The sequence below is a fragment of the Cygnus atratus genome, unplaced genomic scaffold (genome assembly GCF_013377495.2).
Source record: "Cygnus atratus isolate AKBS03 ecotype Queensland, Australia unplaced genomic scaffold, CAtr_DNAZoo_HiC_assembly HiC_scaffold_216, whole genome shotgun sequence".
NCBI lineage: Eukaryota > Metazoa > Chordata > Aves > Anseriformes > Anatidae > Cygnus > Cygnus atratus.
The window spans coordinates 1-23,628 of record NW_026109809.1 but is presented as its reverse complement, the minus strand read 5'-3'; the positions used below and the strand labels follow the sequence as shown (position 1 = coordinate 23,628).

General features: G+C 63.7%; 1 protein-coding gene across 1 annotated transcript; it reads left to right on the top strand.

The window, feature by feature from the left end:
• Positions 1-815: 815 nt before the first annotated feature.
• LOC118261623 (filamin-A-like) lies at positions 816-22,844 on the top strand (the record flags this gene model as incomplete). Its single annotated transcript, XM_035572526.1, has 15 exons — positions 816-1,005; positions 1,738-1,761; positions 3,332-3,579; positions 6,411-6,513; positions 7,251-7,391; positions 7,500-7,628; positions 7,713-7,886; positions 9,335-9,496; positions 11,065-11,268; positions 11,371-11,523; positions 12,676-12,798; positions 13,951-14,223; positions 15,928-16,065; positions 18,054-18,169; positions 22,712-22,844. Coding segments are annotated over 15 exons (2,311 nt in total), but the record flags the coding sequence as incomplete, so codon positions are not given.
• Positions 22,845-23,628: the final 784 nt, after the last annotated feature.

Genomic DNA, 23,628 nt, shown 5'->3' with positions numbered 1-23,628 from the left:
AGGATGGGGTAAGGATATTGGGATTGAGAGCAGGATGGGGATGAAGGCATTGGGATTGAGATTAGGATGGGGACAAAGACACTGGGACTGAGAGCAGGATGGGGACAACGACATTGGGGTTGAGATTAGGATGGGGATAAGGACATTGGGATTGAGATTAGGATGGGGACAGGGACATTGGGATTGAGAGTTGAGATTAGGATGGGGATAAGGACGTCAGGATTGAGATTAAGACGAGGACATTGGGGGTGAGATTAGGATGGGGACAAGGACACTGGGACCGAGGGCAGGATGGGGACAAGGAGACTGGGATTGAGAGTTGAGATTAGGATGGGGATAAGGACGTCAGGACTGAGATTAGGACGAGGACATTGGGCGTGAGATTAGGATGGGGACAAGGACACTGGGACCGAGGGCAGGATGGGGACAAGGAGACTGGGATTGAGAGTTGAGATTAGGATGGGGATAAGGACGTCAGGACTGAGATTAAGACGAGGACATTGGGGGTGAGATTAGGATGGGGACAAGGACGCTGGGACCGAGGGCAGGATGGGGACAAGGAGACTGGGATTGAGAGTTGAGATTAGGATGGGGATAAGGACGTCAGGACTGAGATTAAGACGAGGACATTGGGGGTGAGATTAGGATGGGAGGATGGGGACAAGGACACCGGGACTGAGAGCGGGATGGGCACGAGGACGTCGGGACTGAGATTAGGACAGGGCCGAGAAGGGCCCGCAGGGGACAAAACCCCTGGGTGACGCCCCCCTCCCAATAACCCCCCCCCCCCCCCCCCCCCACGCCCCCCCCCCCAGGACCCCGAGGGGAAGCCGAAGAAGGCGTCGATCCGGGACAACGGGGACGGCACCTACACCGTGTCCTACGTGCCCGACACCACGGGGCGCTACACCATCCTCATCAAGTACGGCGGCGACGAGATCCCCTACTCGCCCTACCGCATCCGCGCCGTGCCCGCCGGCGACGCCAGCAAGTGCACCGTCACCGGTGAGCCCCCCCCGGGGGGGGGGGTCTCGGGGCGGGGCGGGGGGGGGGACACACACACGTGGGGGCACGAGGGGACGCAGCCACCGCGCCCAGCCACCCGCTCACAGCCAGGGCACCGCTGGTTTTTGGGGGGGTTTGGGGGGGGGGGGGTGGGTTTGGGGGGGGGGGTTGGGGCATGTTTTTTATGGGGGGGGGGTTGGGGAGGGGGCTGGGGGTGTCGGCACGTGTGTCTCACTGGATTTCTTGCTTCTCTGCCCACCCCCCCGCACCCCCAACCTCCTGTATCCACCCCCGAAACCCCCATATCCACCCCAAAACCCCCCTCAACCCCAATATGCCCCCCACCCCCCCCTCAATCCCAATATGCCCCCCAAACCCCCCCTCAACCCTCAATATCCACCCCAACCCCCCCCAATCCCAATATCCTCCCCCAAACCCCCCCTCAACCCCCAATATCCTCCCCAACCCCCCCCCTTAATCCCCCGTATCCACCCCAACCCCCCCCTCGACCCCCATATCCCCCCCCAAATCATCCCCCATACCCCCCCCAATCCATATCCCCCCCCAAATCCCCTCCAAACCTCCCCCAATCCCCCCCAAATCCCCCCAATCCTTCCCCAAACCCTTCCCCAAATCCCCCCCCGTACCCCCCCCTTCCCAAATATTCCCCCCCCCTCCCCAAATATCCCCCCCACCCCCCCCGATCCCCCCCCCTTCTCGCCCACGCTCTAGTCTCCATCGGAGGTCACGGCTTAGGTAAGCTCACGGCATGGCTCGCTTGGCGGGGGGGGGGGGGGGGTGCATGCGGGAGACCCCAGAACGTATTTTTCTGGGGGCCGAAGACCCTAAATCGTAGAATTTTGGGGGCTGAAGACACCAGAACGTATTTTTTTGGAGGGATGCGACCCCAAAACGTAGTTTTTCTGGGGGAAAAGACCCCAAATGTAGGGTTTGGGGGGGAATAGACCCCCCCAAATAGGGTTTTTTTTGGGGGCAGGAAACCCCAGAACATAGGATTTTTTTCAGGGGGAGCCCCCAAAACGTAGTTTTTTGGGAAGAGGGCCCCCAGAACCTCCTTTTTTCACCCCGAACCCCCCAAAACGTCATTTTTCTTGGGGGGGAGACCCCAAGATGTAGTTTTTTGGGAAGAGGGCCCCCAGAACCTCCTTTTTTCACCCCGAACCCCCCAAAACGTCATTTTTCTTGGGGGGGAGACCCCAAGATGTAGTTTTTTGGGAAGAGGGCCCCCAGAAACCTCCTTTTTTCACCCCGAACCCCCCAAAACGTCATTTTTTTTGGGGGGGGGAGATCCCAAAACGTATTTTTTCTCGGGGGGAACTCCCCAAAATGCGTTTTTTTTTCGGGGGAGGAGCCCCCAGACTGCATTTTTTTGGGAAGAGGGCCCCCAGAACCTCCTTTTTTCACCCCGAACCCCCCAAAACGTCATTTTTTTGGGGGGGAGGAGATCCCAAAATGTATTTTTTCTCGGGGGGAACTCCCCAAAATGCGTCTTTTTTCGGGGGAGGAGCCCCCAGCCTGCATCTTTTTGGGAAGAGGGCCCCCAGAACCTCCTTTTTTCACCCCGAACCCTCCAAAACGTCATTTTTCTTGGGGGGGAGACCCCAAGATGTAGTTTTTTGGGAAGAGGGCCCCCAGAACCTCCTTTTTTCACCCCGAACCCCCCAAAACGTCATTTTTTTTGGGGGGGGAGATCCCAAAACGTATTTTTTCTCGGGGGGAACTCCCCAAAATGCGTGTTTTTTTCGGGGGAGGAGCCCCCAGCCTGCATCTTTTTGGGAAGAGGGCCCCCAGAACCTCCTTTTTTCACCCCGAACCCCCCAAAACGTCATTTTTTTTGGGGGGGGGAGATCCCAAAACGTATTTTTTCTCGGGGGGAACTCCCCAAAATGCGTCTTTTTTCGGGGGAGGAGCCCCCAGACTGCATCTTTTTGGGAAGAGGGCCCCCAGAACCTCCTTTTTTCACCCCGAACCCTCCAAAACGTCATTTTTCTTGGGGGGGAGACCCCAAGATGTAATTTTTTGGGAAGAGGGCCCCCAGAACCTCCTTTTTTCACCCCGAACCCCCCAAAACGTCATTTTTCTTGGGGGGGAGACCCCAAGATGTAGTTTTTTGGGAAGAGGGCCCCCAGAACCTCCTTTTTTCACCCCGAACCCTCCAAAACGTCATTTTTCTTGGGGGGGAGACCCCAAGATGTAATTTTTTGGGAAGAGGGCCCCCAGAACCTCCTATTTTCACCCCGAACCCCCCCCAAAACGTCATTTCCCCCCCCCCCAAAACCGAAAACCAAACACCCTCCCCGCGCAGGGCCGGGCCTGGGCCCCACCATCCAGCTGGGCGAGCAGACGGTGATCACGGTGGACGCGAAGGCGGCGGGCAAGGGCAAGGTGACGTGCACCGTGCGCACGCCCGACGGCTCCGAGGCCGACGTGGACGTGGTGGAGAACGCCGACGGCACCTTCGACGTCTTCTACACCGCCCCCCAGCCCGGCAAGTACGTCATCTGCGTGCGCTTCGGCGGCGAGCACATCCCCAACAGCCCCTTCCAGGTCATGGTGAGTGTGTAAAATAAAAGGGGGGGGGGGGCGGTGTGCAAAAATGGGGGCGGGGGAGGAGGGAGGGAGTGGCGGGGGGGAGGGGGGGAGGGAGCGTGCGAGGTGGGTGGTGAGCAGGGGGGTGTGTAAGGAGCGTGCAAGGTGAGCAGGGAGTGTGTAAGGAGCGTGCAAGGCGAGCAGGGAGTGTGTAAGGAGTATGTAAGGTGAGCAAGGAGTGTGCAAGGGGGGTGTGCAAAAATGGGGGCGGGGGAGGAGGGAGGGAGTGGCGGGGGGGAGGGGGGGAGGGAGCGTGCGAGGAGGGTGGTGAGCAGGGGGGTGTGTAAGGAGCGTGCAAGGTGAGCAGGGAGTGTGTAAGGAGTAAGGTGAGCAAGGAGTGTGCAAGGGGGGGTGTGCAAAAATGGGGGTGGGGGAGGAGGGAGGGAGTGGCGGGGAGGAGGAGGGGGGGAGGGGGGAGGTGGGTGGTGAGCAGGGGGGTGTGTAAGGAGCGTGCAAGGCGAGCAGGGAGTGTGTAAGGAGTATGTAAGGTGAGCAAGGAGTGTGCAAGGGGGGTGTGCAAAAATGGGGGCGGGGGAGGAGGGAGGGAGTGGCAGGGGGGAGGGGGGAGGGAGCGTGCGAGGAGGGTGGTGAGCAGGGGGGTGTGTAAGGAGCGTGTAAGGTGAGCAGGGAGTGTGTAAGGAGTAAGGTGAGCAAGGAGTGTGCAAGGGGGGTGTGCAAAAATGGGGGCGGGGGAGGAGGGAGGGAGTGGCAGGGGGGAGGGGGGGAGGGAGCGTGCGAGGTGGGTGGTGAGCAGGGGGGTGTGCAAGGAGCGTGCAAGGTGAGCAGGGAGTGTGTAAGGAGTATGTAAGGTGAGCAAGGAGTGTGCAAGGGGGGTGTGCAAAAATGGGGGCAGGGGAGGAGGGAGGGAGTGGCGGGGAGGAGGGGGGGGAGGGGGGAGGTGGGTGGTGAGCAGGGGGGTGTGCAAGGAGCGTGCAAGGCGAGCAGGGAGTGTGTAAGGAGTATGCAAGGTGAGCAAGGAGTGTGCAAGGGGGGGTGTGCAAAAATGGGGGTGGGGGAGGAGGGAGGGAGTGGCGGGGGGGGGAGGGAGCGTGCGAGGTGGGTGGTGAGCAGGGGGGTGTGCAAGGAGCGTGCAAGGTGAGCAGGGAGTGTGTAAGGAGCGTGCAAGGTGAGCAGGGAGTGTGCAAGGGGGGGTGTGCAAAAATGGGGGCGGGGGAGGAGGGAGGGAGTGGCGGGGAGGAGGAGGGGGGGAGGGGGGAGGTGGGTGGTGAGCAGGGGGGTGTGTAAGGAGCATGCAAGGTGAGCAGGGAGTGTGTAAGGAGTATGTAAGGTGAGCAAGGAGTGTGCAAGGGGGGGTGTGCAAAAATGGGGGTGGGGGAGGAGGGAGGGAGTGGCAGGGGGGAGGGGGGGGAGGGAGCGTGCGAGGTGGGTGGTGAGCAGGGGGGTGTGTAAGGAGCGTGCAAGGTGAGCAGGGAGTGTGTAAGGAGTATGTAAGGTGAGCAAGGAGTGTGCAAGGGGGGTGTGCAAAAATGGGGGTGGGGGAGGAGGGAGGGAGTGGCGGGGAGGAGGAGGAGGGAGGGGGGAGGTGGGAGGGGGGGAGGGAGCGTGCGAGGTGGGTGGTGAGCAGGGGGGTGTGTAAGGAGCGTGCAAGGTGAGCAGGGAGTGTGTAAGGAGTATGTAAGGTGAGCAAGGAGTGTGCAAGGGGGGTGTGCAAAAATGGGGGTGGGGGAGGAGGGAGGGAGTGGCGGGGAGGAGGAGGAGGGAGGGGGGAGGTGGGAGGGGGGGAGGGAGCGTGCGAGGTGGGTGGTGAGCAAGGGGGTGTGCAAGGAGTGTGCAAGGTGAGCAGGAAGTGTGTAAGGAGCGTGCAAGGTGAGCAGGGAGTGTGTAAGGGGAAGGAGTGTGCAAGGTGTGAGGAGCATGCGAGGAGTGTGCAAGGGGGGTGGTGAGCAGGGAGTGTGTAAGGAGCGTGCAAGGTGGGTGGTGAGGAGCATGCGAGGGGTGTGCAAGGTGGGTGGTGAGCAGGGAGTGTGTAAGGTGAGCAAGGAGTGTGCAAGGGGGGGCGGCGAGCAGGGAGTGTGTAAGGAGTGTGCAAAGGAGGGAGGGTGTGAGGTGGGTGGGAGCAGGGAGCGTGTAAGGGGTGTGCAAGGCCAGCAGCGTGCCGCGCGTGCGCCGTGCACAAGCCACCGGGTGTGAGGCACACGACCCTCGCGTGCCGGAGCCAGGGCGGGCGTGCAAGGGAAGCGTGGCCCCGCCCCCTGCAAACGAGCTCTTTCCTAATTAATTACCCCGTTCCCTAATTGCCCCATTCCTAATTACCCTGTCCCCTAACTGGTTGCCCCATCCCCTAATGAGTTACCTCGCTTCCTAACGAACTGCCCACTCCCGTCATTAACTGCCCCATCCCCTCATTAATCACCTTGTTCCCTAATTAATCACCTTGTTCCCTAATGAATTGCCCCATGCCCTAATTGCCCTGTCCCCTAACTGATTGCCCCATCACCTAATGAGTTACCTCCCTTCCTAACAAACTGCCCCATCCCCTCGTTAACTGCCCCATCCCCTCATTAATCACCTTGTTCCCTCATTAATCACCTTGTTCCCTCATTAATCACCTTGTTCCCTAATTAATCACCTTGTTCCCTCATTAATCACCTTGTTCCCTCATTAATTGCCCCGTCCCCTCATTAATTACCCTGTCCCCTAAATGTTTGCCCCGTTCCCTAATAAATTACCCCCTTTCCTAATGAACCACCCTGCCCCCTAATGAATCTCCCTGCCCCCCTAATTAACCAGCCTGCCCCTCGTTAATTACCCCGCCCTAATTAATCCCCCCCCAGGCCACGGACCGCCCGCTGCTGGGCGTTAACGGGCTGGACATGGCCGGGCTGCGCCCCTTCGACCTCGTCATCCCCTTCACCATCAAGAAGGGCGACATCACCGGTGAGGGGGGGGCACCACGGGGGGGGGTTGGGGGGGTTGAGGGTTTGGGGACCCCCCCCCGGGGTTTGGGGTCCCCCCCCCGGGGTTTGGGGTCCCCCCCCCCCGGGGTTTGGGGTCCCATGGGGGGGGGGGGGGGTTGGAAGCCCCCCAGGGGGTTTGGGGGTCCCATGGGGTGGGGGGGGTTGGAACCCCCCAGGGGGGTTTGGGGTCCCCCCCCCGGGGGTTTGGGGTCCCATGGGGGGGGGGTTGGGGGTTCCCCCCTGGGGGTTTCAGGGTGTCCCCCCCCAGGGTTTAGGGACCCCCCCCGGGGGGGTTGGGGGTCCCATGGGGGGGTTGGGGGTTCCCTCATGGAGGGGGCGTTTGCGACCCCTCCCCGGGGCGTTTGGGGTCCCCCCCCAGGGTTTGGGGATCCCATGAGGGGATTTTGGGATCCCCCCCCCAGGGGGCTACGGCTGCTCCTGGGGGGGGGGTGCATGAGCTTCTGGGGGGCTCGTGGGGGGTCCTGGGGTAAATGGGGGGGGTCCTCATGGGAAATGGGGGGGTCTTTGGGGGGTGGGGGGGGGTCCTCACGGGGGGGTCCCCAGCACATTTGGACCCCCCCCCCCCCCCCAGCCCAGCCCTTCCCCCGAAACAACCTCAGCGTTCCCAGGAGCCCTTCCCAAGACTTCCCGGGACCCCCAAACCCCCCCCCAAATGGCCCCCCCTGACCCCCCCACGCCCCCCCCTGCCCCCCCCAGGCGAGGTGCGCATGCCCTCGGGCAAGGTGGCCAAGCCGGACATCACGGACAACAAGGACGGCACCGTCACCGTGCGCTTCGCCCCCACCGAGGCCGGCCTGCACGAGATGGACATCCGCTACGACACCATGCACATCCCAGGTGGGGGGGCCGGACCCCTCACACCCCCCACCCCACCCCCCGCCGCGCCCCCGCCCCAAAACGCCCCCCCCTTTTAACCCCAAAATGTGCCCCCCCCCCCGCCAACAGGCAGCCCCCTGCAGTTCTACGTGGACTACGTCAACAGCGGGCACGTCACCGCCTACGGCCCCGGGCTCATCCACGGCACCGTCAACAAGCCGGCCACCTTCACCGTCAACACCAAGGACGCCGGCGAGGGTGAGTGCAGCCCCCCCGGGGGGTCCCCGAATTATTTCGCCCCCCCCGCCCCGACTCGTTACGCCCCCCCCCCTCCTCCCCTAGGTGGGCTGTCGTTGGCCGTGGAGGGGCCGTCCAAGGCGGAGATCAGCTGCACGGACAACCAGGACGGGACGTGCAGCGTCTCCTACCTGCCCGTGCTGCCCGGCGACTACAGCATCGTGGTCAAGTACAACGACAAGCACATCGCCGGCAGCCCCTTCACCGCCCGCATCACCGGTACGGGGCTGGGGGGGGGGCTGGGACTATCCCGGGGGTGTCCTGGGGTCCCCAGCAGCTTCCTAGGGGTGCCCTGGGGTCTCTGAAAGGGGTCTGGGGGGGGCCTGGGGTCTCTGAAATGGAGCTGGGGGTGCCCTGGGGGCTGTAAAACAGGGCTGAAGGTGGCCTGGGCACCCTGAGACCTTCCGGGGGGGGCTCTGGGGTCTCTGAAAGGGGTCTGGGGGGGGCCTGGGGTCTCTGAAATGGAGCTGGGGGTGCCCTGGGGGCTGTAAAACAGGGCTGCAGGTGGCCTGGGCACCCTGAGACCTTCCGGGGGGGGCTCTGGGGTCTCTGAAAGGGGTCTGGGGGGGGCCTGGGGTCTCTGAAATGGAGCTGGGGGTGCCCTGGGGGCTGTAAAACAGGGCTGAAGGTGGCCTGGGCACCCTGAGACCTTCCGGGGGGGGCTCTGGGGTCTCTGAAAGGGGTCTGGGGGGGGCCTGGGGTCTCTGAAATGGAGCTGGGGGTGCCCTGGGGGCTGTAAAACAGGGCTGAAGGTGGCCTGGGCACCCTGAGACCTTCCGGGGGGGGCTCTGGGGTCTCTGAAAGGGGTCTGGGGGGGGCCTGGGGTCTCTGAAATGGAGCTGGGGGTGCCCTGGGGGCTGTAAAACAGGGCTGAAGGTGGCCTGGGCACCCTGAGACCTTCCGGGGGGGGCTCTGGGGTCTCTGAAAGGGGTCTGGGGGGGGGGGCTGGGGTCTCTAGAACGGGGCTGGGGGGGCCTGGGACCATCCTGAGGTCTCTAAAATGGGGTTGGGGGGGGGGCGGCTGGGACTGTCTCAGGGGTGTCCTGGGCTCCCCAGGAGCTTCCTAGGGGTGCCCTGGGGTCTCTAAAAGGGGTTGGGGGGGGGGGGGGGCTGGGGTCTCTAAAATGGGGCTGGGGGTGCCCTGGGACCATCCTGGGGTCTCCAAAAGGGGCCTGGGGGTGCCCTGGGGGTCTGTAAAACAGGGCTGCAGGTGGCCTGGGCACCCTGAGACCTTCTGGGGGGGGCTCTGGGGTCTCTAAAAGGGGTCTGGGGGGGGCCTGGGGTCTCTGAAATGGAGCTGGGGGTGCCCTGGGGTCTGTAAAACAGGGCTGCAGGTGGCCTGGGCACCCTGAGACCTTCCTGGGGGTCCCCTGGGGTCTACAGCAGAGGTCTGGGGGTGCCCCCGGGCTCATCGTGGGGGTCCCCAGCCCTATCCTGGGGGGTCCCCTGGGGTCTCCCAGAGGGGGTCTGGGCCCATCGTGGGGGTCCTCTGGGGTCTCTAAAGGGGGTCCGGACCCATCCTGGGGGTCCCCTGGGGTCCCTAAAAAGGGGCCCGGGTGTGCCCCGGGGGCCTTGGGGCCACACTGGGCGTCCCCAGCCCGATCGTGGGGGTCCCTAAAAGGGGCCCGGGGGTGCCCCCGCCCCTAATTGAGTCTGGGGTCCCTTAGGGGACGACAGCCTGCGCCTGTCCCACCTGAAGGTGGGCGCCTCGGCCGACATCCCGCTGGACATCGGCGAGAGCGACCTGAGCCAGCTGGCCGCCACCGTCACCGCGCCCTCGGGCCGCAAGGAGCCCTGCCAGCTCAAGCGCCTGCGCAACGGCCACCTCGGTGGGCGGGGGGGGGCACGGGGGGGCGTGGGGGGCACGGGGGGGCACGGGGACATGAGGGGGGCGCAGGGACGTGGGGACGGGGAGATGGGGAGGTGTGGGGACGGGGGGACGGGGGGCATGGGGACGTGGGGGGGTGTGGGGGGGCGCGGGGGGGCACGGGGACATGGGGGGGCGCAGGGACGTGGGGACGGGGAGATGGGGAGGTGTGGGGACGGGGGGACGGGGGGCATGGGGACGTGGGGGGGTGTGGGGGGGCGCGGGGGGGCACGGGGACATGGGGGGGCGCAGGGACGTGGGGACGGGGAGATGGGGAGGTGTGGGGACGGGGAGGTGTGGGGACGTGGGGGGGCGTGGGGGGGCATGGGGGGGCACGGGGACATGGGGGGGCGCAGGGATGTGGGGACGGGGAGATGGGGAGGTGTGGGGACGGGGGGACGGGGGGATGTGGGGACGCGGGGAGGGGGGGCACGGGGACGTGGGGACATGGGGGGGGCGCAGGGACATGGGGACGGGGAGATGGGGAGGTGTGGGGACGGGGGGACAGGGAGATGTAGGGATGGGGGGCACGGGGGGGCGTGGGGGGGCGTGGGGGACATGGGGACATGGGGGGGGCGCAGGGACGTGGGGACGGGGAGATGGGGAGGTGTGGGGATGGGGGACAGGGAGATGTGGGGACGCGGGGATGGGGGGCACGGGGACAGGGAGATATGGGGATGGGGGCAGGGAGATAAAAGGGACATGGGGATGGGGGGGGTGCACGGGGACATGGGGGGGCACGGGGATATGGGGACAAGGAGATAACAGGGACATGGGGACATGGAAATGGGGGGACATGGAGATATGGGGACGGGGGGACATGGAGATATAGGGACGGGGGGGCACAGGGACGGGGGCGGTCACGGGGATATGGGGATAGGGAGATATAGGGACGGGGGGGACATGGGGACGGGGGGGCATGGGGATGTGGAGATATGGGGACGGGGAGATGGGGAGATAGGGGGGGACAGAGGGGCACAGGGACAGGGGGACAGGGAGATAATAGGGACAGGGACAGGGAGATAATAGGGACAAGGACAGGAAGATAGGGAGGTGGGGGGACAGGGGGAGGGGGGGACATGGAAATAGGGGGACGGGGGGACATGGGGACAGGGAGATGTGGGGATATGGGGACGGGAGATTTTAGGGACAGGGAGATATAGGGACAGGGAGATATAGGGACAGGGGGGCATGGAAATAGGGGGACGGGGGAAACTGGGGCAGGGAGAGGGGGGGGACATGAAAATAGAGGGACGTGGGGACGGGGACATGGAAATAGGGGGAGTAGGGACAGGGGGATGGGGGACTTGGGGAGATAGGGAGGTACAGGGACAGGGGGACATAGGAAAGGGGGGACGGGGGGCACACGGAGCTCTGGGGACGTGACCGTATGGGTACGGGGAGGGGGCACAGAAATGCGGCAAATACGAGGACAGGACGACGTGGGGGTGGGGGCCACGGTGTCGGGGGGGAGGGCGTCTGCCTCACCCCGCTGACACCCCCCCGCGCCCCCCTCCCCGTTTCCCGCAGGCATCTCCTTCGTGCCGCAGGAGGTGGGCGAGCACCTGGTGCACGTCTCGCGGGGGGGGCAGCCGCTGGCGCGCAGCCCCGTGGCCGTCACCATCAGCCAGGCCGAGCTGGGCGACGCCAGCCGCGTGCGCGTGGCCGGGCCGGGGCTGCGCGAGGGCCGCACCTTCCAGCCCGCCCACTTCACCATCGACACCCGCGACGCCGGTACGAGACCCCCCCCCCACACACACACACACCCCGTTTATTTGGGGGGGGTTGGGGGTTTTATTTCGGGGTCGGGACCCCGCTGACGGGCCCCGTCCCCAGGGTACGGCGGGCTCAGCCTGTCCATCGAGGGGCCCAGCAAGGTGGACATCACCACCGAGGAGCTGGAGGACGGCACGTGCCGCGTGGCCTACTGCCCCACCGAGCCCGGCAACTACATCATCGCCGTCAAGTTCGGCGACCAGCACGTCCCTGGTGGGTACTGGGAGCGCTGGGAGGCCATACTGGGACTCCTGGGGGCACTGGGAGGCCATGCTGGGGATGCTGGGGGCACTGGGAGGCTGTACTGGGGATAGCGGGGGGTTGTACTGCCCCACCGAGCCCGGCAACTACATCATCGCCGTCAAGTTCGGCGACCAGCACGTCCCTGGTGGGTACTGGGGGCACTGGGAGGCCATACTGGGACTCCTGGGGGCACTGGGAGGCCATACTGGGGATGCTGGGGGCACTGGGAGGCCATACTGGGGGCTATACTGCCCCACCGAGCCCGGCAACTGCATCATCGCCGTCAAGTTCGGCGACCAGCACGTCCCTGGTGGGTACTGGGGGCACTGGGAGGCCATACTGGGACTCCTGGGGGCACTGGGAGGCCATACTGGGGATGCTGGGGGCATTGGGAAGCCATACTGGGGGCTATACTGCCCCACCGAGCCCGGCAACTGCATCATCGCCGTCAAGTTCGGCGACCAGCACGTCCCTGGTGGGTACTGGGAGCGCTGGGAGGCCATACTGGGACTCCTGGGGGCACTGGGAGGCCATACTGGGGGTGCTGGGGGCATTGGGAAGCCATACTGGGGGCCATACTGCCCCACCGAGCCCGGCAACTACATCATCGCCGTCAAGTTCGGCGACCAGCACGTCCCTGGTGGGTACTGGGGGCACTGGGAGGCCATACTGGGACTCCTGGGGGCACTGGGAGGCCATACTGGGGATGCTGGGGGCACTGGGAGGCCATACTGGGGATGCTGGGGGCACTGGGAGGCCATACTGGGGGCCGTACTGCCCCACCGAGCCCGGCAACTGCATCATCGCTGTCAAGTTCGGCGACCAGCATGTCCCTGGTGGGTACTGGGAGCGCTGGGAGGCCATACTGGGACTCCTGGGGGCACTGGGAGGCCATACTGGGACTCCTGGGGGCACTGGGAGGCCATACTGGGGATGCTGGGGGCACTGGGAGGCCATACTGGGGGCCATACTGCCCCACCGAGCCCGGCAACTGCATCATCGCCGTCAAGTTCGGCGACCAGCGGGGTACTGGGGGGTTACTGGGGGTTAGTGGGGGGGGGTACTGGGGGTTACTGGGAGCACTGGGCCCCCCAGTGACACCCCCCCCGCCCCCCCCCGCAGGGAGCCCCTTCTCGGTGAAGGTGACGGGCGAGGGCCGGGTGAAGGAGAGCATCACGCGCCGCCGCCGCGCCCCCCCCGAGGCCAGCGTGGGCACCGCCTGCGACCTCAGCCTCAAGATGCCTGGTGAGGGGGGGCAGCACGGCCCGGGGGGGGGCAAAATGTCCCTGGGGGGGGGGGTCCAGGGGGCCCAAAATGTCCCTGGGGAGGGGTCCGGGGGGCTGAAAATGTCCCCGAGGGTCCCAAAGTGGCCCTGGAGGGGCATGGGGGGGGTCCCAAAGTGCCCCGGGGGGGGGGGGGGCAAAATGTCCCTGGGGAGGGGTCCGGGGGGCTGAAAATGTCCCCGAGGGTCCCAAAATGTCAGTGGGGGGGGGGGCCTGGGGGGCTGAGAATGGCCCTGGGGGGTCCCAAAATGGCCCTAGGGGGGCGCCCAGGGGGCTGAAAATGTCCCCGAGGGTCCCAAAGTGGCCCTGGAGGGGCATGGGGGGGGTCCCAAAGTGCCCCGGGGGGGGGGGGGAGGGGAAAATGTCCCTGGGGAGGGGCCCGGGGGGCTGAGAATGTCCCCGAGGGTCCCAAAATGTCCCTAGGGGCCCCATAACACCCTTGGGGACCATCCCGTGGGTCCCCCACACCCCTCCCCAGCACCCGGGGGCTGTCCCCAAACCCCTTTTTTATAACCCCCCTTTAACCCCCCCCCAAACCCCATAACCCCCCCTTTAATCCCCCCTACCCCCCCCCAAACCCCCTTTAACCCCCCCCCCCCCCCAACTCTTTTCTGAGCCCCCACGAGCTGACGGCGCTGACGATGGGCCCCTCGGGGCAAACCGCCCTTTAACCCCCCCCCAAACCCTCCCCCAAACCCCCCCCCAACCCCCCCCCAAACCCCATAAACCCCCACTTAACCCCCCAAAACCCCCTTTAACCCCCCCCAACCCCCCCGTTTTTTCCCCCCCAGATCTGAGCCCCCACGAGCTGACGGCGCTGGTGACGGGCCCCCTCAGGGCAAACCCCCCCCCCCCAAAACCCCCCTTTAACCCCCCCAAAACCCCCCTTTAACCCCCCAAACCCCATAAACCCCCATTTAACCCCCCCAAACCTCCTTTTAACCCCCCCCCCAGCCCCCTAACCCCCCATTTTCCCCCCAGATCTGAGCCCCCACGAGCTGACGGCGCTGACGATGGGCCCCTCGGGGCAAACCGCCCTTTAACCCCCCCAAACCCCATAAACCCCCTCTTAACCCCCCAAAACCCCCTTTAACCCCCCCGTTTCCCCCCCCAGATCTGAGCCCCCACGAGCTGACGGCGCTGGTGACGGGCCCCTCGGGGCAGACGACGGCGGCGCAGGTGCTCGAGGGCGAGGGGGGGGGCGCCTACAGCATCCGCTTCGTCCCCGCCGAGACCGGGGGGCACTCGGTGAGCGTCAAGGACCACCGCGGGCAGCACGTCCCCGGCAGCCCCTTCCAGTTCACCGTCGGCCCCCTGGGGGAAGGGGGGGCCCACAAGGTGCGCGCCGGGGGGCCCGGCCTCGAGAGGGCCGAGGCCGGAGTGCCAGGTGAGTTTTGGGGGGGGGGGGGGGGGCTTCAAAAGGGTTGGGGGGCTTCAAAAGGCCCAAAACGTGTCCCCAAAACCACCCCGGGGCTCAGGGAGGGCAGCTGGGGCTTTTGGGGTCTCCAAAAGTCCCCCCCCCAAACCTGCCCTGGGAACCCAAAACCTGTCCCCAGGGACCTGGGGGGGGTACGGGGGGGGGGGGTTGGGGTCTTCAAGAGGCCCTAAAGGTGCCCCAAAATCTACCCCGGGCACCCAAAACCCACCCTGGGGATGTGGGAGGGAAGAGGGGGGGATTTGAGCCCCCTGGGGGAAGGGGGGGGCCACAAGGTGCGCGCTGGGGGGGCCGGCCTCGAGAGGGCCGAGGCCGGAGTGCCAGGTGAGTTTTGGGGGGGGGGGGGGGGAAAGAAGGGGGTTGGGGGGCTTCAAAAGGCCCTAAAGGTGACCCTAAACTGGCCACGGGCACCCAAAACCTGCCCCTGGGGGGGGCACAGGGGGGGTTTGGGGTCCCCAAGAGTCCCCAAAGGTGCCCCAAAACCCACCCTGGGTCTCTGGAAGGGAAAAAAGGAGGGTTTGGGGTCTCCAAAAGTCCCCAAAGGTGCCCCAAAACCTGCCCCCGGGGGGCTGGGGGGTACAGGGGGGGAGGTTGGGGTCTTCTAAAGGCCCTAAAGGTGACCCTAAAGTGGCCACGGGCACCCAAAACCTGCCCCTGGGGGGGGTACGGGGGGGGGGGGTTTGGGGTCCCCAAAGGTGCCCCAGAACCCACCCTGGGGCTCTGGAAGGGAAAAGGGAGGGTTTGGGGTCTCCAAAAATCCCCAAAGGTGCCCCCAGACCTGCCCTGGGAACCCAAAACCTGTCCCCAGGGGCCTGGGGGGGGGTACGGGGGGGGGTTTGGGGTCTTCAAGAGGCCCTAAAGGTGCCCCAAAATCTACCCCGGGCACCCAAAACCCACCCTGGGGATGTGGGAGGGCAAAGGGAGAGTTTGGGGCCTCTGAAAGTCTCCAAATCTGCCCCAAAACCCCCCGCGGGCACCCGAAACCTGCCCTCAGGGGGCTGGGGGGGTAAAGAGGGGGGGGGGTTGGGGGTCTTCAAGAGGCCCTAAAGGTGCCCCCAAACCCGCCCCGGGGCCCTGGAGCTTTTGGGGTGCTCCAGGAGTCACCGAGGGCACCCCAAAACCCACCTGGGGCCGCCCCCCCAGCCCTACAAGGGCCCCCCAAACCTGCCCGGGGTGCCCCCAAAAGCCCCTGGGGCACCCCCAAACCCACCCAGGGCCACCCCCCGGCCCTTTGAGGGCCCCCAAAACCCTGCTGGGGTGCCCCCAAAACCCCCCTGGGGCACCCCGAAACCCACCTGAGGCCACCCCAGCCCTATGAGGGCCCCCCAAAACCCACCTGGGGCCGCCCCCAACCCCCCCCCGGGGTGCCCCAAAACCCCCCTGGGGTGCCCCAAAACCCACCCGGGGCTACCCCCAGCCCTATGAGGGCCCCCCAGACCCCCCTGGGGTGCCCCCACCCCCCCCCCGGGGCACTCCAAAGCCCCCGGGGATGCCCCAACCCCCCCCCCCCCCGGGGTGCCCCCAACCCCCCTGGGGTGCCCCCCAAACCCCCTTGGGGTGCCCCAACCCCCCCCCCCGGGGCCACCCCCAGACCCTTTCGGGTTGCCCCCAGCCCCTGTGGGGGCGCCCCCCTGACCCCCCCGTGCCCCCCCCCAGCCGAGTTCAGCATCTGGACGCGCGAGGCGGGCGCCGGGGGGCTCTCCATCGCCGTCGAGGGGCCCAGCAAGGCCGAGATCGCCTTCGAGGACCGCAAGGACGGCTCCTGCGGCGTCTCCTACGTCGTGCAGGAGCCCGGTACGGGGTCCCGGTAATCCCGTCCCCGGTGACCCCACTAATCCCATCGCTGTTAATCCTGGTGACCTTGTCCCCATTAATCCCGTTCCCAGTAACCCCACTAATCCCGTCCCCATTAATCCCGGTAACCTCATCCCCGTTAATCCCGTTCCCAGTAACCCCACTAATCCCGTCCCTGGTAACCCCACTAATCCCGTCCCCATTAATCCCGGTAACCTCATCCCCGTTAATCCCGTTCCCAGTAACCCCACTAATCCCGTCCCTGGTAACCCCACTAATCCCGTCCCCATTAATCCCGGTAACCTCGTCCCCATTAATCCCGTTCCCAGTAACCCCACTAATCCCATCCATGTTAATCCTGGTAACCTCGTCCCCACTAATCCCGTTCCCAGTAACCCCACTAATCCCGTTCCCAGTAACCCCACTAATCCTGTCCCTGGTAACCCCACTAATCCCATCCCCGTTAATCCTGGTAACCTTGTCCCCATTAATCCTGTCCCCGGTAACCCCACTAATCCCATCCCCGTTAATCCCGGTAACCTCGTCCCCGTTAATCCTGTTCCCGTTAACCCTATTAATCCCCTCCCTGTTAATCCTGTCCTGTTATGCCCATTAACCCTGTCCCTATGTCCCTGTTGTCCCCACTAATCCCGTCCCCGGTAACCCCATTAATCCCATCCTTGGTAACCTCATTAATCCCATCCCCGTTAACCTCGGAAACCTCGTCCCCATTAATCCCATCCCTGATAACCTCATTAATCCTGTCCTCCATTAATCCCAGTAACCTCATCCCCATTAATCCCGTCCCTGGTAACCCCATTAATCCCGTCCCCATTAACCTGGGTAACCTCGTCCCAAGTAATCCTGTCCCCATTAACCCCGTTAATCCCATCCCCGTTAACCCCATCATTAACCCAGTCCCTATGTCCCTGTTGTCCCGATTAACCCTCTTAATGAGCCCCATTAATGAGCCCCCTGGTTAAGGAGCCCTTTTAATGAGCTCCCCATTAATGAGCCCTGTTAAGGAACTCCTCATTAATGAGCCCCTACTAATAAGCCCTGTTAATGAGCCCCATTAATGGCTCCCCCATTAATGAGCTCCCCATTAATGAGCCCCTGTTAACGAGCGCCCTGCTAATGAGCCCCATTAATAGCCCCCCTGTTAATGAGCCCCCCATTTATGAACCCCATTAACAAGTGCCCTATTAAGGAGCCCCGTTAACGAGACCCCATTAATAAGTGCCCTATTAACGAGCCCCCCATTAAGGAGCCCTGTTAATGACCCCCCATTAATGAGCCCCCCGTTAAGGAACCCCATTAATGAAACCCCATTAATGAGTACCCTATTAACGAGCCTCCCGTCGAGGAGCCCCATTAATGACTCCTCATTAAGGAGCCCCATTAACAAGACCCCATTAATGAACCCCGTAAATGAGTGCCCTATTAACAAGCCTCCCGTTAAGCAGCCCTGTTAATGAAACCCCATTAATGAGTGCCCTATTACGAGCCACCCCATTAACAAACCCCATTAATGATTGCCTTATTAATGAGCCTCTCGTTAAGGACCCCCGTGACTGAAACCCCATTTATGAACCCTATTAATGAGTGCCCTATTACGAGCCCCCCCCATTAACGAACCCCATTAATGAGTGCCCTATTAATGAGCTTCCCGTTAAGGACCCCATTTACGAACCCCATTAATGAGTGCCCTATTACCGATCCTCCCGTTAAGGACCCCATTAATGATTGCCTTATTAATGAGCCTCCCGTTAAGGACCCCATTTACGAACCCCATTAATGAGTGCCCTATTACCGATCCTCCCGTTAAGGGCCCCATTAACGAACCCCATTAATGAGTGCCCTATTAATGAGCCTCCCGTTAAGGACCCCATTTACGAACCCCATTAATGAGTGCCCTGTTACCGATCCTCCCGTTAATGACCCCTCGTCACCGGCCCCCGTTAACGACCCCGTTGCCGACCCCGCAGGCGACTACGAGGTGTCGGTGAAGTTCAACGAGGAGCACGTCCCCGACAGCCCCTTCGTGGTGTCGGCCTCCTCGCCCTGCGACGCGGCGCGGCGCCTCACTGTTTCTAGCCTTCAGGTGAGGCACCGGGAGAAGGCCCCGGCCCGCAGGGCTCCGCAGGGCTCCGTAGGGCCTCCGGGGGCAGGAGGGCGCTGTAGGGCCTCTGTAGGGCCTCTGTAGGGCCTCCAGGGGCAGGAGAACCTCTACAGGGCGTCCATAGGGCCTCCAGGGGCAGGAGGGTGCTGTAGGGCCTCTGTAGGGCCTCCAGGGGCAGGAGAACCTCTACAGGGCATCCATAGGGCCTCCAGGGGCAGGAGGGTGCTGTAGGGCCTCCGTAGGGCCTCCGGGGGCAGGAGGACGCTGTAGGGCCTCTGTAGGGCCTCTGTAGGGCCTCCAGGGGCAGGAGAACCTCTACAGGGCATCCATAGGGCCTCCAGGGGCAGGAGGGTGCTGTAGGGCCTCTGTAGGGCCTCCAGGGGCAGGAGGGCGCTGTAGGGCCTCTGTAGGGCCTCTGTAGGGCCTCCAGGGGCAGGAGAACCTCTACAGGGCATCCATAGGGCCTCTAAGGGCAGGAGGGTGCTGTAGGGCCTCCGTAGAGCCTCCAGGGGCAGGAGGGTACTGTAGGGCCTCCGTAGGGCCTCTATAGGGCTACCAGGGGCAGGAGGGTTTCGTAGGGCCTCCATAGGGCCTCCAGGGGCAGGAGGGCTCCATAGGGCCTCCGTAGGGCTGTGATAGGGCCTCCAGGGGCAGGAGGGCCTCTATAGGGCCTCAATAAGGCATCAATAGGGCCTCTAGTGGGGTCTCGAGGGGCAGGAGGGCTCTGTAGGGCCCTAATAGGGTTTAGGGTTGCCTATAGGGTCACCACAGCTCTATAGGGCCCCAATGGGGTTTAGGGGTGCCTATAGGGTCACTGTAGCTCTGTAGGGCCCCAATGGGGTTTAGGGGTGCCTATAGGGTCACTGTAGCTCTGTAGGGCCCCAATGGGGTTTAGGGGTGCCTATAGGGTCACTGTAGCTCTGTAGGGCCCCAATGGGGTTTAGGGGTGCCTATAGGGTCACTGTAGCTCTATAGGGCCCCAGTGGGGTTTTAGGGGTGCCTATAGGGTCACTGTAGCTCTATAGGGCCCCAGTGGGGTTTAGGGGTGCCTATAGGGTCACTGTAGCTCTGTAGGGCCCCAATGGGGTTTAGGGGTGCCTATAGGGTCACTGTAGCTCTGTAGGGCCCCAATGGGGTTTAGGGGTGCCTATAGGGTCACTGTAGCTCTGTAGGGCCCCAATGGGGTTTAGGGGTGCCTATAGGGTCACTGTAGCTCTATAGGGCCCCAATGGGGTTTAGGGGTGCCTATAGGGTCACTGTAGCTCTATAGGGCCCCAGTGGGGTTTAGGGGTGCCTATAGGGTCACTGTAGCTCTGTAGGGCCCCAATGGGGTTTAGGGGTGCCTATAGGGTCACTGTAGCTCTATAGGGCCCCAGTGGGGTTTAGGGGTGCCTATAGGGTCACTGTAGCTCTGTAGGGCCCCAATGGGGTTTAGGGGTGCCTATAGGGTCACTGTAGCTCTATAGGGCCCCAGTGGGGTTTAGGGGTGCCTATAGGGTCACCACAGCTCTATAGGGCCCCAATGGGGTTTAGGGGTGCCTATAGGTCCCCAGTGGGGTTTAGGGGTTCCTGTAGGGTCACCACAGCTCTATAGGGGGTGGTGGGGTCCCTGCGCTGCCCGGGCGCCCCCCCGGGGGTCTTCTCCCGTGCCTCTTTTAAAGGCTATTAACAGCCCCCCTCCCCCCCCCCAAAAATCTGGGGGGGGGCCACCGGGGCCGGCCGGGCCTCAGCGGGGCAGAACGGCCCCCCCAGGGCCCCCCCCGCACCCCAAAACCGGGGGCCGGGACCCCCGTTCTCCCCCGCTGAGCCCCGCGGCCCCATAAGGTAAGTGGGGTGCTGGGTGGGATGGGGGGGGGGCCCACACCCCAAATCCCTCCCCGCCCCCCTGGGAGACCCCCCCCGTGTTTTTGGGGACCCCCTCGTGTTTTGGGGGAACCCCCCATGTCCTTGGGGACCCCCCCAGTATTTTGGGGGATCCCCAGAGCGGGGTTTTGGGGTCTCCCCGGGGGGGGTCTCGGGGCGCGGAGCCCCCCCAGGTGGGGATCTTGGGGTGCAGATCCCCGCCGGGGGCGTTTTGGGGTGCGGACCCCCCCCAAGGGTTGTTTTGGGGGTGACTCCCCCCCCCAAGGTGTATGGGGGGGATTTTTGGGGTGCGGAAGCCCCCAGGGGTCTTTAGGGGGAGGGTTTTGGGGGGATCGGCCCCCCAGGACTGTTTGGGGGGGGGGATTTGGGGGTGTTCGTCCCCCCCCGGGTTATTTTGGGGGTGTTCGTCCCCCCTGAATTATTTGGGGTGAGGATTTGGGGGTGATTTAGGGCAGGATTTTGGGGTTGTTTGGGGCAGGTTTTGGGGCAGGATTTTGGGGTGATTTGGGGCAGGTTTTGGGGTGATTTGGGACAGGATTTAGGGCAGGATTTGGGGTTGTTTGGGGTAGGATTTTGGGGTTGATTTAGGGCAGGATTTTGGGGTGATTTGGGGCAGGTTTTGGAGCAGGGTTGTGGGGTGATTTGGGGCAGGATTTAGGGCAGGATTTGGGATTGTTTGGGGCGGGATTTTAGGGTGATTTGAGGTGGATTTTTGGGGTGATTTGGGGGCAGGGTTTAGGGCAGGGTTTAGGGCAGGGTTTAGGGCAGGGTTTTGGGGTGATTTGGGACAGGATTTTGGGGTGATTTGGGTCAGGTTTTGGAGCAGGGTTTTGGGGTGGTTTGGGGTTGTTAGGGGCAGGATTTGGGGCAGGATTTGGGGGTGATTTGGGGCAGGATTTGGGGGTGATTTGGGTCAGGTTTTGGAGCAGGGTTTTGGGGTGATTTGGGGTTGTTAGGGGCAGGATTTGGGGCAGGATTTCGGGGTTGATTTGGGGCAGGATTTGGGGGTGATTTGGGGGTGATTTGGGTCAGGTTTTGGAGCAGGGTTTTGGGGTGATTTGGGGTTGTTACGGGCAGGATTTGGGGCAGGATTTGGGGTTGATTTGGGGCAGGATTTGGGGGTGATTTGGGGCAGGTTTTGGAGCAGGGTTTTGGGGTGGTTTGGGGTTGTTACGGGCAGGATTTGGGGCGGGATTTTGGGGTTGATTTGGGGCAGGATTTGGGGCAGGATTTGGGGGTGATTTGGGTCAGGTTTTGGAGCAGGGTTTTGGGGTGGTTTGGGGTTGTTAGGGGCAGGATTTGGGGCAGGATTTGGGGGTGATTTGGGGCAGGATTTGGGGGTGATTTGGGTCAGGTTTTGGAGCAGGGTTTTGGGGTGATTTGGGGTTGTTAGGGGCAGGATTTGGGGCGGGATTTTGGGGTTGATTTGGGGCAGGATTTGGGGGTGATTTGGGTCAGGTTTTGGAGCAGGGTTTTGGGGTGGTTTGGGGTTGTTAGGGGCAGGATTTGGGGCAGGATTTGGGGGTGATTTGGGGGTGATTTGGGTCAGGTTTTGGAGCAGGGTTTTGGGGTGATTTGGGGTTGTTAGGGGCAGGATTTGGGGTTGTTAGGGGCAGGATTTGGGGTTGTTAGGGGCAGGATTTGGGGTTGTTAGGGGCAGGATTTGGGGCAGGATTTTGGGGTTGATTTGGGGCAGGATTTGGGGCAGGATTTGGGGGTGATTTGGGTCAGGTTTTGGAGCAGGGTTTTGGGGTGGTTTGGGGTTGTTAGGGGCAGGATTTGGGGCAGGATTTGGGGGTGATTTGGGGCAGGATTTGGGGTGATTTGGGTCAGGTTTTGGAGCAGGGTTTTGGGGTGATTTGGGGTTGTTAGGGGCAGGATTTGGGGCAGGATTTCGGGGTTGATTTGGGGCAGGATTTGGGGGTGATTTGGGGGTGATTTGGGTCAGGTTTTGGAGCAGGGTTTTGGGGTGATTTGGGGTTGTTAGGGGCAGGATTTGGGGTTGTTAGGGGCAGGATTTGGGGTTGTTAGGGGCAGGATTTGGGGCAGGATTTTGGGGTTGATTTGGGGCAGGATTTGGGGGTGATTTGGGGCAGAAAGTGGGGGTGATTTGGGTCAGGTTTTGGAGCACGGTTTTGGGGTGATTTGGGGTTGTTAGGGGCAGGATTTGGGGTTGTTAGGGGCAGGATTTGGGGCAGGATTTTGGGGTTGATTTGGGGCAGGATTTGGGGGTGATTTGGGGCAGGTTTTGGAGCAGGGTTTTGGGGTGATTTGGGGTTGTTAGGGGCAGGATTTGGGGTTGTTAGGGGCAGGATTTGGGGTTGTTAGGGGCAGGATTTGGGGCAGGATTTTGGGGTTGATTTGGGGCAGGATTTGGGGGTGATTTGGGGCAGGATTTGGGGGTGATTTGGGTCAGGTTTTGGAGCAGGGTTTTGGGGTGATTTGGGGTTGTTAGGGGCAGGATTTGGGGCGGGATTTCGGGGTTGATTTGGGGCGGGATTTCGGGGTGCCTTGGGGGACGATTCGGGGCAGGCTTCCGCGCTCCTTCCCGGCTCCTTCCCTTCCTATCCGCCCCCCCCCCCCCAACCTCGGCGGGGGGGGGGTGTGTGTACATTTGGGGGCGCCCCCCCCCCCCCCCAATAACGCTCTGTGCCCCCCCAGGAGTCCGGCCTCAAGGTCCACCAGCCGGCCTCCTTCGCCGTCAGCCTCAACGGGGCCAAGGGGGTGCTGGACGCCAAGGTGCACAGCCCCTCGGGCGCCCTGGAGGAGTGCCACATCTCCGAGGTCACCGAAGGTGAGGGGACCCCCCCCCCGGGACCCCCCCCCCCCCCGGGACCCCCCCCCTCACCTCCAAACCCTCAGGACCCCTCCACCACACCCCGCTATAGGGGATTTTTTGGGGTGCTGGGGGGGGGGGGAGAGGGGCACGATTCCCCCACCCCACGCCTGGATTTTTTTTTTTTGGGGGGGGGGGGGGGCTGGGGAGGGGCTCTCGGTGCCCCCCCCCCCTCCCCGTGCTGGGGTTTTGGGGTGCCCCGTGGGGCATGGGGGGGCTTTAGGGAGCCCTGTAGGGCTTCTAGGGGGGGCTTTGGGGTGCCCCATGTTCTATGGGGGGGCTCCAGGGGGGGCTTTAGGGAGCCCTTTGGGGGTGCCCCTGTGTTCCATGGGGGGCTCCTGGGGGGGGCTTTAGGGAGCCCTACGTGGTTTTAGGGGGGGCTTTGGGGTGCCCCCATAGATCGGGGGGGGCTCCAGGGGGGCTTTAAGGAGCCCTATGGGATACTGGGGGGGGCTTTGGGGTGCCTCATGGATCATGGGGGGGCTCCGGGGGGGCTTTAAGGAGCCCTATGGGGTATTGGGGGGGCTTTGGGGTGCCCTTTGGGGCTTCCGGGGGGGCTTTGGGGTGCCCCATGTTCCATGGGGGGCTCCTGGGGGGGGGCTTTAGGGAGCCCTACAGGGCTTCTTGGGGGGGGGGGGGGTTGGGGTGCCCCACAGAGCCTGGGGGGGCTTTGGGGAACCCCACGCACCTTGTGGGGCCCATTGGAGGGTTTAGGGCCCCCACCGGGAGGGGCTCTGTAGGG